The sequence below is a fragment of the Rhamphochromis sp. 'chilingali' genome, assembly GCF_963969265.1.
Source record: "Rhamphochromis sp. 'chilingali' genome assembly, chromosome: 1".
Classification (NCBI taxonomy): domain Eukaryota; kingdom Metazoa; phylum Chordata; class Actinopteri; order Cichliformes; family Cichlidae; genus Rhamphochromis; species Rhamphochromis sp. 'chilingali'.
The window spans coordinates 14,595,802-14,611,851 of NC_137929.1; the positions used below are offsets into that span (position 1 = coordinate 14,595,802).

General features: G+C 41.2%; 2 protein-coding genes and 1 long non-coding RNA gene across 4 annotated transcripts in view; 1 reads left to right on the forward strand and 2 right to left on the reverse strand.

Moving 5' to 3' along the window:
* LOC308407496 (protein NLRC3-like) overlaps positions 1 to 16,050 on the reverse strand; it is a gene marked incomplete at its 3' end in the record, with an annotated part of 496,743 nt that overhangs the window by 378,638 nt on the left and 102,055 nt on the right. The gene's annotated exons all lie outside the window — the stretch shown is intronic.
* Positions 588 to 6,488, forward strand: LOC308394422 (BPTF-associated chromatin complex component 1-like). 2 transcript variants are annotated; one of them, XM_080878751.1, is made up of 5 exons: positions 588 to 1,063; positions 1,737 to 1,831; positions 4,141 to 4,367; positions 4,530 to 4,637; positions 5,339 to 6,488. In XM_080878751.1, the coding sequence occupies exons 1-5, from the start codon at positions 1,043 to 1,045 to the stop codon at positions 5,401 to 5,403; spliced, it is 516 nt and encodes a 171-aa protein (XP_080734877.1). In that variant the 5' UTR covers positions 588 to 1,042; the 3' UTR covers positions 5,404 to 6,488. The 2 variants fall into 2 exon arrangements, with proteins under 2 accessions (XP_080734877.1, XP_080734878.1); XM_080878752.1 differs by having other exon boundaries at positions 4,144 to 4,367.
* On the reverse strand, positions 8,858 to 14,432 carry LOC308394612. The gene is made up of 3 exons (XR_013971256.1): positions 14,099 to 14,432; positions 9,543 to 9,574; positions 8,858 to 9,296 (listed from the first exon to the last, which is right to left on the reverse strand). It is a non-coding gene; the product is annotated as an uncharacterized lncRNA (long non-coding RNA).

A 16,050-nucleotide genomic window follows, 5' to 3' on the forward strand; every position in this document is an offset into this window, starting at 1 on the left:
CCAAAAAGACCAGATCCCCTGCTCTTTAACTACAGTAACTGATCATGATAAGCACGAATGCGATTATCGGTGTGCTTAGCTTTAGTCTGCACCCATCAAGAAGTTATTGTGAAAGATGTTCTGAGGACATTGTTATTCAGTATTTTTTCTTTCTTTAAAGCCAAGGTAAGAGTATCAGTTTCAACCAGGAACCTTCCTGCTGTGAGGTGACAGTTCTAACCACTGCAGCACCACGAAGCACTGGCCTGAGTGTCAAACTGCTGAAGCGTTTTCCCCGGGACTATACAAAATAGATTCTCAGTGTAGACATCACAGTGTGTATGATTTTAGTTTGAGGATGGACAGACTTATACGGCCATATTTTAAAAGAACGTGCTACAATCTGTGGTTCCAACAGTGTGCCAGCACTTTAACATTATGAAAAGGTTTTTGAACATTCTGTTAAAACGTTTCTTCTTGGTAACCTTTTTTAGTTTTTTTTTCAGTTTTTATCCTCAATATCGTACGGAGCCCCGCAGGGGACATGGGAGAAAAAAAATTAAGACGGACTTTTGCGAGATCGCGAGTTTGTTTTGCGAGATCTCGCAAAAGTCCGTCTTAATTTTTTTTCTCCCATGTCCCCTGCGGGGCTCCGTAATATCATCTACTAATCTGATTCCAATTATATATTTTTCTTGTAAGTATTCACGTCCTCAAGTTTACCCCGTTTCGAGTGACCCGGTCACAGTGAGTTCTTAAAAACTGAGATTTACGAGTGCACCCTGAAGCCAGCGCGAGCCATCTGCTGAGCGCGCGCACATCCGTCTGTCGTCAGTGACATGATAGGAAAGAAGTTTGAAGGCAGATAAAACACCTTTTGCAGCAGTATGCAGCGCGGTATGAAAAAGACTGCCTTTTCCAAGCAGCGATACTAAAGACGGCGGGAGAGCTGCTTTCTAGCTGTGGAGCTACATTAGCTAAGTGGCTATGCTGTTAGCATCGTAGTAGCTGTAATTGAACTGAAGGACATCATTGAGTGTGTGCTATCACAGAGACCAGCGAAATGACCTCAGCTTCTACTAAAGTAAGTCAGTCTGACACGTGAACATTTAGCATGTATTACATGGTGTGCATACAGTGTTGTTATCCTTACACAAACGTACCAACCCCAGTTTGCACCGAGCTTCCCGCTGCTTCTACACAATGGCCAAAACATGGACTGAACTTTTCCAGGGGATCATCAAACAATATTGCAAAATCTTTAAGTTTTAGGACAAATTATCTAAAAAGCAACAGTGGAAAATCATGGATCATCTATGCCCACGTGTTGCTTTTGGTCCTTCTTTTCCAGTGAGGGGGAATCTGTATACCTCCACCCAGCACCAGTGTAAGCTGGTGCTGTTGTATTACTCTGTGCTGTGACTGCGTGCAGCAGGACACTGCACATAAACAACCTGGATCCCAATGATAAACGTCTATCTGAGCACTCAGCGTGCTTTATATAACTTGCCTCATTCACCCACACGCACTCATAATTTGGGGTTAATATCTTGCCCAAAGATATTTGGCAGGCAAATTGGAGCAGAGAGGGGTTGAACCACCAACCTTCTCTCAGCTGACCTGCTCTACCACCTAAATGTTAATCGCAGCATGTTGCAGTACACATCCCTTTATTACAACGTTCACCCTCTGTGGAACGATACGTAGTCATTTTCCATGGATGCTACTTGTCCACTTAACCACTCTGTGTTGGCCAGGTGGGCGAGATCTTCTCTGCAGCAGGAGCAGCCTTCACCAAACTAGGAGAACTCACCATGCAGCTTCACCCAGTGGCAGAGTCCAGTCCTGCCGGGTAACACTAGTCTCACACACCTTGTATAATTATAATAATTTGTCTAAAATGATATAAAAAGTAATGTTGTTGCATTTCGTATGGACTTGAGCTGTTTTTGTTGTTGGAGCCAAAAACTAAGATGTACTTTATATAAGTTTAATTTCATTATAAACCATTGAGTTAAGTAAATTAATTTTCTGTCTATAACAGCGGTTAATCTCAGTGTGCTTTATATAGTAAGGCAGGGTGTCCAACTCAAGGCCTCCAGTGTCCTGCAGGTTTAGACGTGTCCAGCTGATTTAAATGGCTAAATGACCTCCTCAACACATCTTGAAGTTCTCCAGAGGCCTGGAAATGACCTGATCATTTGATTCAGGTGTGCTGACCCAGGGTGAGATCTGAAACCTGCAGGACACCGGCCCTCGAGGCCTGGAGTTACCCACCCCTGTAGTAAGGTAAACGTTTTCACGAGGGGTCTCTAAGGCTACGTTCACACTGCAGGTCTTAATGCTCAATTCAGATTTTTTTATCAAATCCGATTTTTCATTTATTTACTTTTTTGTCTGCTTGTTCACACTACAAATAAAATGCGACAGCAAACGCGCTCTAGTGTGAACCCTCAAAGCGGCCGCATGTGCAAAAGAAGACGTCACACACAACGCGCTCTGTTTAGACCCAGAGCAAACAGTGTTGTTGGACTGTCCATCCATCCATTCGCTACCGCTTTTCCTTTTCAGGGTCGTGGGGGGCGCTGGAGCCAATCCCAGCTGTCGTAGGGCGAGAGGCGGGGTACACCCTGGACAGGTCGCCAGTCTGTCACAGGGCTAACACACAAGGACAGACAACCATTCATACTCACATTCACACCTAGTGACAATTTGGATTTTCCAATTAACCTATCCCCACAAACTGCATGTCTTTGGACGGTGGGAGGAAGCCGGAGTACCCGGAGAGAACCCACGCAGACACGGGGAGAACATGCAAACTCCACACAGAAAGACCCCGGCCTGATGGTGGAATTGAACTCAGGACCTTCTTGCTGTGCGGCAACAGTGCTAACCACCGTGCCACCGTGCTGCCCTGTTGTTGGACTGATAGCCTTAATATAAAGACCTGTTTCGGACTTTACATTTCCCAATTTTGCTTTAAGTTATAAAGTTATTGTGATATTTACATTTGGCCTAATAATGATCCTTATTGCTGTTTTAGAGGAGCGGTGCTTCAAAGGATAGTTGCAGATTCCTGTCAGAATCTGCAGATTATACAGTACAAATAAAATGTTCACGTTGTCTTCCCAACAGTTTCACTGGATAGCCAGGAAGCGTTCACGATGTCTTCTCCGGCGCTGATAGTTGGCGTCTGTCCTGTGTCAGTGACGTAAAAGACTGATTTAATGCAACATGACCGTTCAAACAGCAGTCGCTTTCTGAAACATCAGATATGTATCGGATTCAGGACCACATACGAAAGTGACCCAGGTCGGATTTGAAAATATCGGATTTGTGTCGTTCACACTGTCATGATCAGATATGGGTCGCATAGGGTCAAAAAAATCAGATTTGATGTGCTTTCGCCTGCAGTGTGAACGTAGCCTAAGTGGATGGATATTTGATTAAGTAGATTTACTAGATGTCCTTTCTGATGCAAACTCCAAAGGATTTGAGTAGTGTAAACCACTACACTATGGAGTCACTGCTTTATATAGTAAGGTAAAGGCCCAAATAACGAAGGAAAGACTCCAACAATCAGACCAGGCTACCCTTAAGGAGAGGAAACCATCTGCTAGAACAGGATGAGCATTTACGTGAGTCTACAACCCAAAACTTATACATGTGCATAGCATGCATGGCACAATTTCATGTACTGTAAATAATCTATAAACTATACTATAAATAACCTAATTTAAGTTAGGTTTGTGAGTGCATTAACTTGTGGGTCACCATAGCTGCATCTACTAAAAGAAGTTCAGTCTCTGTGACCTCCATCTCAAGGTCAGGGGTTTAAGTTTGCACATTCATAAGATTTTCAGAAAACTCGAGAATAATTCAACGTAGAATTTTTAAATTGAGACCATAGGTGTATCTACTAAAAATCTTGGACATGTCTTATTCATGAGAACAACCTCTGGGGCGTAAAACGTGTAACTTTGTGAGCCGGTTTTAATAATAAACATGAATCAGACACAGAGTGTTACAGTCAGAGTCAGACGAGTTACCAAATAAATGGTCACAGAACGTGTGATTCATCTGTGTCATCACATGTGCAGAGACTACCCAGTGTGGGCCGGAATAGCTTAATCCTTAATTTAGCTCCCATCTCTCCTCCAGCAGTTTGACAAAGAGCACAGTGAAGCGGAAACCATATGAAGATGGAGCTACGCCTGCAACTTCTGACAGTCCAAAGAAGGTCATCAAGAAATCCACTCTTGCTGTTGCCAGAGCATCGCAGGGCCCTCCAGCTGTTATCTCTGTGTCCACAGCTCAGGTTGTCATGGCAGCAGGTCTCCAGGGTCCCCCCTCCAGCCAGCCTCCTCTGAAGAAACAGAAGACTGCAGGTCTCCATCCTCGAGTCCACCAACAGTTTTATTCATTTCATTAAAAAAAAAAAAACAACTTTCTTGTAGCTTGTAAATAATAACTTTTTGTAAATTTTAAATACACAAAAATGAACAAATAATACAGAGAAGTGAAGTGAAGTGAGTGCTGTGTGTGTGCAGATGTGACCCTCAGCGCTCTGAATGATTCGGATGTGAACAGCGATCTTGTGGACATCGAGGGACTCGGTGAGCGATCCAACTCCAAAAAACTCAACAATTTTGATCAAGGTAAAGTTCATGAACAGAAAAAAACCACAGATGGATTGTTTTACGCTGAATTACACAAACAAACAGAAGCTGTCAAATATCCCTGGGGCAGGGATAGCTCAGTAGGTAGAGTGGTGGCCCCATGATCGGAAGGTCGGGGGTTCGACTCCACTGAATGGCTACCCTGAGGTACCCCTGAGCAAGGTACCGTCCCTACACACTGGGTTAAATGCAGAGGAACAATTTCCCTATGGGGACTAACACATACACACACATTGAAAAGTTGGGATCAAGTCAAAAGATTAGATAGCTTCTGCTTTAACATCATCGGGTCTGACTTCTGTTGTTCAGCAGAAAAAATTGGGTAGAAAACCCCATCCAGTAAGTCCTGCACCTCACTGGCCTTACCATCAGCAGTTTGGGCAAGTGGCTATCAGCTAAAGTTGAGAGCAGGGAAACTTTGGGTTTTCACATTAAAAAAAGTGACGTTGGGAGCATCTGCACTATCCAAAACATGTAAATGTGTACTAGCACAAAAGGAGGTTATGTAAAAAAGGCAGACGATCTATATAGGATCAGGCCACTGCAAGGTAAAGACGGGACAGTAATTCAATAAACTGGCAAAAACCCACAAGCCTGTATATTTATGGGCCCCATGTAAAGATTTGGACCATTTGATGATCTACAGTAAGTATATGAGACTTTCTTTTCTGTCTCCACAGATACTCTGAACCTGGACTCAAGCCTCATTATGAACCCCAGCGACCTGCCTCTGCTGTCCCGCTGATCCTCCTGTAAACGTCTAGAAGTGATGAAGAAACACTTGAAATAATTTGTAAAAATCAGGACTCGTGTTTGTAAGCAGTGGATGCTGAGCACTAGGATGAACAGCAGTCAGAATGTGTTGGTGATGAAGTTAGTTCTAGGCAAGTTGGCATAATGTGTGACCTTGTGTAATTTTCGTTTCCTTAAACTCTGGTTGGAGAAACATTTAGAATATCCCACTCTATTTATTTAAGTTACATTTCAGCAGAAAACCCTTGGCTTCACTGATAAAAGATAACCTTTGCAAAAGTTCTCCCGCTGCGGACGCAGGACATGTGTTTTTTAAACAAAGTTAAAGCATTTACAGAAACTCATTAAAAAGCTCCTCTATAATTTCCACTTCAGTGCCTCCAAATGCCTTTGTAAGATTCGATTTGTCATGTTGACAGCATAATTGCTGGCATGTGTTACTAATGTCTTTGACGAGCCAGTGTCCTGAGAAATCCACATCTCACTTTTGGCAGATATCCGTGGTTAAAACTTTGACTGTACAGACATGGCAGTAACAACATGATAAAAGGACATCTCAACTAACTTTACCAGGATTTCTCTGTAGAGCTCTGAAACACAACTAGTTTTCCACTAAACAGAATGACACCAGTGAGCTGAGACAATGTGGATGAATTCCAATTGAATATCAGAACCAGACTTTGTTCATCCCAAAGGGACAATTAAGATACAACAGAGCAGCATGACGTCGAAGACAAGGACAGAGCATAAACAGGCAATAAGAGTGAGATAATAAATACACAGAATATACAGTTTTAAAATTAAAGTGACTGAATAAGTGACTAAAGTGAGTAAAGTGTTGGGAATATAAAAAGAGATATTGCACCTCTCCAGCATCCATATCAAGCTCCTATTATTCCAGATTGGAGTCTGGAAGTTGAAACAATGTAACAAATGATGTTATTTTTTCTGTATGTAGAAACTGTCGGTTTTTGTGTATTTTAGCATTTGACAGCATCATGTATGTTTCATGCTGTTTAATCTTTTCTTTATATTCATGTGAGTGGAACATAAAGTTAAGGTGATAGATTTATTTTATCTCGACTTCATGCCTTTCATTCATTTTATTGCTTTGGCAGGAGCGTCACAGACGGGGAATTTTCATCAGTATCATTTTGCATGAAAGTGCTTGAGCTTTGAAGTGCAGCGAAGCATAGCTGCGTAAATGGTAAATGGCCTGTATTTATATAGCGCTTTACTAGTCCCTAAGGACCCCAAAGCGCTTTACATATCCAGTCATCCACCCATTCACGCACACATTCACACACTGGTGATGGCAGCTACATTGTAGCCACAGCCACCCTGGGGCGCACTGACAGAGGCGAGGCTGCCGGACACTGGCGCCGCCGGGCCCTCTGACCACCACCAGTAGGCAACGGGTGAAGTGTCTTGCCCAAGGACACAACAACCGAGACTGTCCAAGCCGGGGCTCGAACCGGCAACCTTCCGATTACAAGGCGAACTCCCAACTCTTGAGCCACGATCGCCCGTAAACACGTTGGCTTAAAAGAAACAGATGTTTGGGGGATGATGCAATAGCTGCGAATTTGAATGTGCTTGTGCATCTTTTCCATTCTGTTTAGTTCCCAAAGAAATGTTTTTGTCTAAATAGAAGAAAACATTATTTTAGTTTTCATCTGCCAGCCTCCAAGTGCACCCCAACACATTAAGACACTAAGAAAAGTGATGCTAATTCTCTCCTGAAGAGGGAAAAGTAAATTGCAAAAGGATGATTTAAAGAAATATCCCTTGAGCTAAAAGCTGTGAAGGTGCTGACGGTGGATGTGATTGACGGCATCAAGGACATTTATAGGAACACAGTGACCAGCAGTGTGATATCCTTCATACACCATCTCTGTGTGCTCACATAAGTGGAAATCATGACACATTCATTTGCGTTTTGTAAAGATTCATCAGCGCTGTAGACACTCAAACCTGGCTCAGATTTTATTATTGTGCTTGGAACAAAGCCATCGCGACCTTAAAGAACTTTAGCATGCATGTAGTTTAAGGTGAGACAAGATTTGAACCTTTTCTTTCGGTCTAAAATAAGTTTCAGTAGACATTTTAGTTTTCAAATGCTGACCTTTTATTAATGTGTAACAGTCATAATCGACCCACAGACCGTTATGTTCGTCCACTGGGAAGTTTTAGACACATTAAACTGCAGTGCTGCTTATTTCTAACAAAATAAATGATAATCACAGCAATGTAGTGATGTGTGTCTGACAGAAGCAGCACATAACATACTGGTAATGCAGTGAAAAATACCAGTAATGATGTGCTGCTACGGCCAGATGCACTGAATGTGACCAACACTCACACGTACTCACAAACATGCATTTCTGGAAAAACAAGTAAAGAATAAATCCAAGCACTACAAGTAACGCAGCATATTTTCAGCATGCAGTGATCTGCCTCCCACATACTGATCTGAAATATAAAGACCAGAGATTTCAATGCAAACACCTCTCAGGTTGTTTGTGACAGCAGCTTTGGATGGATCAGTGATCTCTGGAGGGACGAGCACATATTTGAAATGAGTGATTCCACAGACTGGCAGGCTTTGACACGAGTACCTATCGAAAACAAGAAAATCAGCAACAAAATATAAACAAATGCAACATGCAGGCACTCCTGGTCAGTTGTGTGTTTGTTCCGAAGTTTCTTAAACAATTATTCATAAACAGAAATTTGTTTTATATGATGTGGATAAAACACATTGTTCTCTTATTTTAATAAAAACCTTTAGAAAGAGAACTGTGGCTGGAGTCTAATCGCTGATTGTTCCACACAAACACTAACATAAAATCAACATCGTTATGAGTGAAAAACCTAAAAAAAGTTTGTTTTAAATAGAACGTGTCTAAGCTGTCGACCCTAAATAAGGAAATTATCTAAATCATTCGTCCTCATTTTCTAACCTCATTATGTTCTCTATAAGTAGGAAATGCTGTTTTCAACTCACTGGTGCAATTAGTTTGTTGTCAGGAGACAAAAGGATTTCAGCTTGAAACAGAATTAAATGTGAGTTTGTGCTCACTACTGCTGCTCACTATTCATGTCAGTGCAATTCTTTTCACAGATCTCGACAGAAAAATAAACCAGTGATACTCAGATAATGACATGCATCCAGCTGCTATCAGACAACAGGAAAGCGACTCATGCATTCATTCACCCACATGTGGTTCATAGCTTTAAGACAAGTAACAGAAATTATTGCAATCAAAGTCTAAGCTGGAGGAAAATGGACTAGGAGCAGTGTGATGCTGAGGATCCCAGGGCTCACGGTGGCAGCACATGATGATTTGAAGCGATTCAGCACATCTGCAAAACATGATGTGCTGCTAGAGCGCACCCTGGACACACCGAGTCCATGACTCAGGCTGGTGCATGTCCACGGGGGCGGGAGGGCAAAGACAAAACTGAAATGTATGTGACCTTTCTCTGAAGAAGACGGCCACGTACAATAATGTTGAATTTTTGATTCCGTTCATCTGTACGGTTTTCTTTTAAAAACAGAGAAAATGGAGGAAGTGGAGAAAAAGAGGAAGCAGATGGGGGAGGGGAGGGGGACGACGACATATAGCTCAGATATTTTTGAAGAAAGATAACATTAAAGAATGTTTCACCACAAGTATTTAATGATAAAATAATCCACACATTTTATTTTCTGATGATTTCCACCTGAAACATACTACAAAAAATAAAATAAAATCAAAGATTATTTAAGCAACTGAAATAAAATAAAAAGTATGACTGTACTTACCCCGACTATATCCTTAAAGGCAAACCACAAACAGCACACAGCAGTGGGGAACGTTGAGTCGTAACAAGCTACCTACTCTAATGTAAACAAAGATAGAAAATGAAAAACGACATTTACATGCAGCTTTTAGAAGAAGTCTTTCACCAAAAAGAAACACAATATAAACATCCGCCAGATGTCTGAGTTTTCAAGATACATCAAGTTCAAAAAGCTGAAAGTAAAAAAAGAAAGTGATTTATTAAAATACTTGCATCCCAATTTTAATGAATCTCCACTGAACCAAATGTGTATTTTTATACCAAAAGTGTAAAACAGCATCTTACCTGCAGCCCTGCAGAGGGTCACGCTTTAAACACTGCAATCAGAGCAGATCAGTTAGTGCAATTGTCTAAGAAGTCATGTCTTGTTGATGCAGCCCCTAGGAACTAATCCAGACTCATGCCACACAGTATTATTGAAGGTACAGCAGCTCTGGTCCAGCCCAGAGGTTCTCTTACAATTTTCCCGTCATCTAATTCGTGAATGTTGGCTGCAGTTCAGTATTTCATGTGTCAGAGGAAAGAAGAAAACAAGGCAGGGTTGCTTTTTAAGGATAAGTGAGACTGAAGTAGTCATCTTAACCTGCTTGGATTTTATTTATTTAAATGCATTTCCAACTACAGATATATCGACAGAATATCAGTGATGAAAAATCAGTTTTTGTTTATGGTTTGGTTTATAAAATACCTGCAAATATCCTTCACATGTGATCAACAGTTACTTAAAGGATTTTCTGTTGATTGATATATTTCACTTTACATGTGGATCCTTACATTGGAGCCAGTATTCTGTCATTTTAATGTGAAACTGAGAGTTAGTTGACTGATTCGTCAGTATAAAGAAAAAACAGATTTGAACTGGACAGGGCGGGGCCAGCACTGAACCTGATGCACCACACTTGACAGGATACACTTAAGATTTATACTTCCATAAAACTCGGCTGTAAACAGGAAACATACGCATGCATATCTGTCTGCAAAAAAATCCTCTTAAAGGGCCAAGAAGTTTTTATTTAAAACAAACAGTTTTAAATGTAAAATGTTTGGTGCTGATGCTTAACCTCCAAGGCTGCTCAAATGAAGCCTTATAAAGGCATGTGGCCACAAAGGGTCAGAAAAGGTAACTACAGATAACTACGTCCCAAACATCCACTCTCACTCACAGAAGAATCAAAGTGTGATGGAGGGAATAAAAGGCAAAGTGTTGGAAAGCTCCTGTCTATGGCCTGCTGCTCCTGCAGTCACAGCACCACAGGCCATTTTACATTCTTCAGAGGAAAAAAAAGATTCACTTACCATTTGCTGCTGAGATGTTAACCTGATGATGGAGGAGCTAACTAGCTTAACTACTGACTAAGAACACTGAAAGTAAACTCACACCTTCTTCTGCCTGTTTGTGTGGATACATTGTCACAATCCACAGACCAACAATCAGAACTAGTCCTCAAAAATAACATAAAACAGGAACAACAGAGGCACACACAGACACACAGGATGACTAGATTTGTCAAATAAAAGTAAAAACCAAGGAGAGTCCCAACAGCAGCTCTACACAAACACCCATCAGAGGGATAGAGCTAGCCTACTACAGTGACAGAGAGAGCTGAAAAAAGGCCTGTTTGGGGTTTCTGGTTGCTCCTGCTTCTGTTCGTAGTAAAAGGGGGTGTCCGGGGAGGAAGGGGGTTGGTCAGGTTTTGGTCCCAGTCCCAAAAATACCCCCTCCCCCCCCAAAAAAACAGACAAACAAACAAACACAAACAAACAAACAACCAACAACTTCGTGTCCCCTCATCCTTCCTTGCTGGCCTTTCACCTTTTAGCTATGTGTATGTGCATGTCCCAGTCCTTCTCAGTGCTGCCTCGCTGAGCCCTAGCTACGCACACTGAGACAGTGAGAAGACTCAGTAGGCATAAAAACCTACAGGGCTGCAGCCTTTTTCCCTAGCAGTCACTTTCTACAATACAAATCGACATTTTCGGGGGCGGCGAAAAATCTAAAGAAAATATGTGGACGCTCCCCAGTGTGTGTGTGAGACAGGTGTAAAGCGCGGGGTCTGTCGGAGCTCCCGTTTGCACGTAAAAAATTTATTTGTGCGAGGCAAAGGGGCTGCTGCGCAGCGCGGCGCATTGAGCCTGTACGCCTGGCAAGCTGCTCCACTGTCAGACTGAAAGAAAGCCTGAGAAGACAGGGAGGGAGGAGAGGGAGGAATATAAAATGAAGAATAGTGTGGCTCTGAGAGGAAGCTCTTTATGCATTCACACACAGTTTGAGGAGCCTACTTTATAGGCTAATGTTGCGAAATAAAAAACAGAAACCACAGCAAACACACGAGTGGGGTAAGTACAGTGAGCCACCAGCTTCTCTGTGCTGCGACACACAAAGGAAGCCGAGTACAGAAACACACACATGGACTAGTATTAATGCACAAATGTAATCGCACTGAGAGCTACACTCGGTGTTTGCCTGACTCTATTTTCTCATGTTCTCATATGGCCGTGACATGGCAGTCGACAGGAAGGAGGAAGACTCACACTGCTGAAAGTGCTGCTCTCAAACTACACTGTTTTACAAGGAGGTGGCCCTGCCTACCTCTCTTTCTGTTCTACGCACTTTTACACACACAGAAAAATAAAACATGGGCACATTAAGAAAAAGGCCCGGCGCTAACTTGAAATAAATCCTAGACCAGGCTCTAATGGAGCAGCTCCTCCAGCATTACCCGGTGTAACAGTGGGTGTCACAGTTAAGCTCCAGGGATGCCCCAAAATACAAAGTATGCTCGTTTTCCATTCACATGAAGCAGTCTTACTCTAATCACTTACAGGTGATGATAATGGCTAACACCACACCATCAGTCCAGGAGAAGAATTCAAATTGGCTAAGCCACACGAGGTTTCTTCACGTCTATGTCAGTCGAATTTTAATAGAATAATCCCGAAATGATCTTAATCCATTTCCTAACATTTCTGCAGGCTGAGGCCCTCGATGTGTTTGTGGTAAAGACAAAAAAGAAGAGTTTAAAGATTTGTTTACTCGGTTCTGCTGTGCAAGTCTGGATATGACACATTGGAAAATATTTCCACATCAATTCACATCTTGAAGTTTAAAGTTCTGTTGTTCCTGGAATTATGTTTTTTTTCTTTTACAATTTTTATATTGCATGTGTGAATATTTGACCTGCTGCATAACAGCTGAAGATCTTTATGGATCAGATAAAATATCTGATGCTATAAGGAATGGTGAAAAATATCCACAGCTGCAGTATTAAACTTTATTTAAATTTACCTTATGGATTTAAATCAGTGTAAATATAAAATAATACAGTAAAGAAATTTTAGCTTTTCAATTTGGGCCACTTCACTTTGTGATGGTTCGGACTGAACATATTCAGTGAACACAGCTCTAATGAATATAATAAAAGAATTATAATTATTTCCAGAATTTCTCTAAATGTTGCTGAAACATTTTTGAATGTGATGCATTGAATTAATTGTTTCAGTCGACAGGAAACAAAATTCTGTCATTACAGTCTTCTTAAACAAAAAAGATTCAACTTCGGTTTTAAAGGTGTCACTTGTTGCTACTTTTATTTAATACTTTGTATTTTTGATGTTTTATGGATTAAAAGTACTGAGTTGTTAAAACAAAGTAATATTTAGAACAAAGTGATGCCAACTATTCTGCAAAAATATTCTCCTTTTTGTGAGCAGCAGTTTCTGTCAGAATAAGCAAACACTATCTCCTTGGTGAGGCACAGCCATCGTGACCTTTTCTTTATAAGTCACCAAACAAGATTTAATCTAAAAAAAGTGAAGACATTAGAAATGTTACTTCACTCTCAGATGATGGTGTGCAGCACATACACAACCAGGGTCTTACCTAAAAACGTTGAACAGTAAGAGGGAGACTTTTTAATGTCAGGGTCCGTTTCTCGGTCATTCTGGGGGAGAGTCCAGCGGTCTGTGTGGGAGCTCCGCTTTTTACCTCGTTTTTCTATCAGTTTGTAAACGACACGCTTAAAAAGAAAAAAACTTTCCCTATAGTTTGCCTAGAAATCATCTATTTGTCATGTTGCCTAAAGCTTTGTATTAACACATTTATGAAAATTAGTTTCATTGTTCTAAAAACCGACTAATACATAATCAGAGCTGACTGATCTTTGAGTAAAGTCGAAGTCAAAGGCAGCCGCACATATTTCGATAACTGCCCGTATTAAAGTGCGCAGTCCTCGCTGTGATGAGAGGATGACAGGCTGCGCAGGTGAGAAACTGCTGAGTCACTGCGTTTTCCGAGCCTGGACTTTCTCACTGTTTCCTCTGTTTAACGGGGCGTTTTGACTTAAGTATAGTTTATTTATTTGTTTGTTTATTGTGCTTGAAGGCGAGATTAGCGTCGTATTTAGACACAGTGTGCAGCCGAGTGGGCTGGCGTGGTTGCTGGGGAGGAGGCTGTGACTAGGGGAGTGTCCCCTTCCTCTACTTTTCCACTTATCACTTAAACTCTTTTGTAAAGAAATATAAGTTCTGCACTGTTAACAATAAGCTATATTTGAACATTTGCTAAGATACTATATTATGATTGCTTTGTCTCCGTGCAGAAATGGACGCGCACAGTGTCTGACACAGTGCAGTCACGCAGCCTTTTGTTTCAAGCCGCACTTTACTTTGTCTGCTAAGCGTCCCTCGCACAAAGCCTTTACTTACAGCACATCCACGCTTACAAAGCAGCTACCGGCCATAACACGTAAACACTTTTAAGTTACTTACCTACAAATGAAAATAAAAAGATAAAGACTAAATACTTTATTAGTCAAAATTGGGGCGGAAAAAGAAACTCTTACCTTCGGAAGAAAAAGAATATCCAAAGGAGAAATAATGTTAAGATAATCCTGGTTTTACGCTAAAAAGCGAAATAGTGCGTAAATGTATTTGAAGACGGGCTCTCATTCTGTCTCAGTGGAGGATTTGAAAGTGGCGCCAACGGCAGTTGTTCCTCTGCTACCCACGCAGCCGTCACACACACAAAAAATAAATAGAAATTTAAACGTGCAAGTAGCAATATTTCATTCATACCAAAATGTGCCTGCCGACCACCGCAACCCACTCGTGTCCACAGTTTTGAATAATATACATTCTGCGATTTTTATTTATTTTTTATGTTAAATTAAAATAACCGTCAGAGGCTTTTTGAGCCGCGGTGCAAGACGGGAGATTTCTGTTGTGTTTTGAATTTCGAACTGACCGGAGCAGCTGACGTGCTGGCTCAGTGGCTCCCCCTACAGCCACTGTGCGTGCACTCATTCGTCACGACTTGATGATATGAAATTTATTCAGTTGCTCCGAGATTTTGCGGTGTCTTTTCTGTTTTGTTTTTTGATCTTTAACGATCAAAATGACTTTGATTTTGTTGTGGTATTTTCTAAACATGTATGAATAGGGGAGACCGGGGATAGTTGTAACATTTTTGACATTTCTGTCTGTAAATTGGAGCTCTTTTAAGGTAGTGGATTCGAAATGTAATGCAAAGTATTTACATGTCTCTGCTATTAAATAGTGCAGCTATTTTCTCTGCAGCACAATTACCCATTGCATGGTATGGTCTCAAACACAAAGAGTGAAATGTTACAATTAACCCCATAGTCTGGGTTAGTTGTAACATATCCTGGGGTGAAATGTAACACAATGAAATAAGGGTACTAACAAAATATTAACATGTAATCGTTGTTTATTCAACACATGAATGCACTTAGAGCCATTTATGTAGCTGTGTGTGTGTGTGACAGAATGCAGAAATCTAACTTTTGAACATATTCCAACCCCCCAAAAAAGACAAATTATGGAATTTTCTGCAACTGAATATTTCATTCATTTTGGTTGGTCTTCCTTGAGTTTGGCCTCATTGGCTCAGTGGGCATTATAACCTACAACTCTTGTACCAATTTTAAACATAACAATGAAGCTGAAAAAATGTAGTTGTTCACCAGCATCGCAATTCCATTACTTTTTATCATGGCTTACCTTGGTGTGGTTTGCAAAGTGCTTCAGAAAGATGAGGAAATCTGTTTCTTGCACCCATCCTGACTTATTTCCACTACCAGTGCTTCCTACTGGTCCATCTCTGACACAGTGGTCTGCATAATGTATGTGTGGGAACACAAACAGTGGAGGAATTGTGTTGCCAATGGCATTAACCACATATACAAATGTGACCAGTGAACCTCTCTCTGCTGATGTCGTTGCCCCAACTTGTTTAATATAAGTTAAAGTAATAGTGTGGTAAGTTGTAACATCTGCATTATTGTTACAACTAACCCAGACTGTTGCTGTTACAACTGACTTTCATCAGTTTGGGATTCAGTTCAGCTCATATTGCTTCTGCACCTCTTTCCACAACACATTTCAAATAACAGTGGTCCTTCTTAATCAATCTCAGTAGAAAAATGAAAGAAATCATCTGCATTTGTTTACAGTGCATCTGAACAGAAACTCAACATTTCAGTGTGTAGTTAAAACAGCAAACATGCCTTCAAATAATAAGGTTACTAAAAATCTATGTGCTTTCACATTTCAGTTTCGTCAAGTGCACTGAAGCGACTTTCAAGTCGGCGATTATGGTCCAGGAAAACCAGAGCCGTCAAGTTCCTGCTTGATGTGCTGCTCATAAAAGCTGCTCAGCATCAGCAGAATTAGGATCTGCCTCCTTGCAGCACAAAGCTAGTTTGCTCATCACAGCAACCCACTCCTGTACACCATGCCCAAAGGCATCAAGGTCCACAGTCCCACTCACAGATGC

What these genes read in the sequence shown, in the direction of transcription:
- LOC308394422 (XM_080878751.1), top strand. Translation starts at nt 1,043, where the DNA reads ATGACCTCAGCTTCTACTAAA. An exon ending in GCAGAGTCCAGTCCTGCCGG is followed by an intron (nt 1,832 to 4,140) that starts GTAACACTAGTC and finishes TCTCTCCTCCAG; the next exon opens with CAGTTTGACAAAGAGCACAG. An exon ending in ACTCAACAATTTTGATCAAG is followed by an intron (nt 4,638 to 5,338) that starts GTAAAGTTCATG and finishes CTGTCTCCACAG; the next exon opens with ATACTCTGAACCTGGACTCA.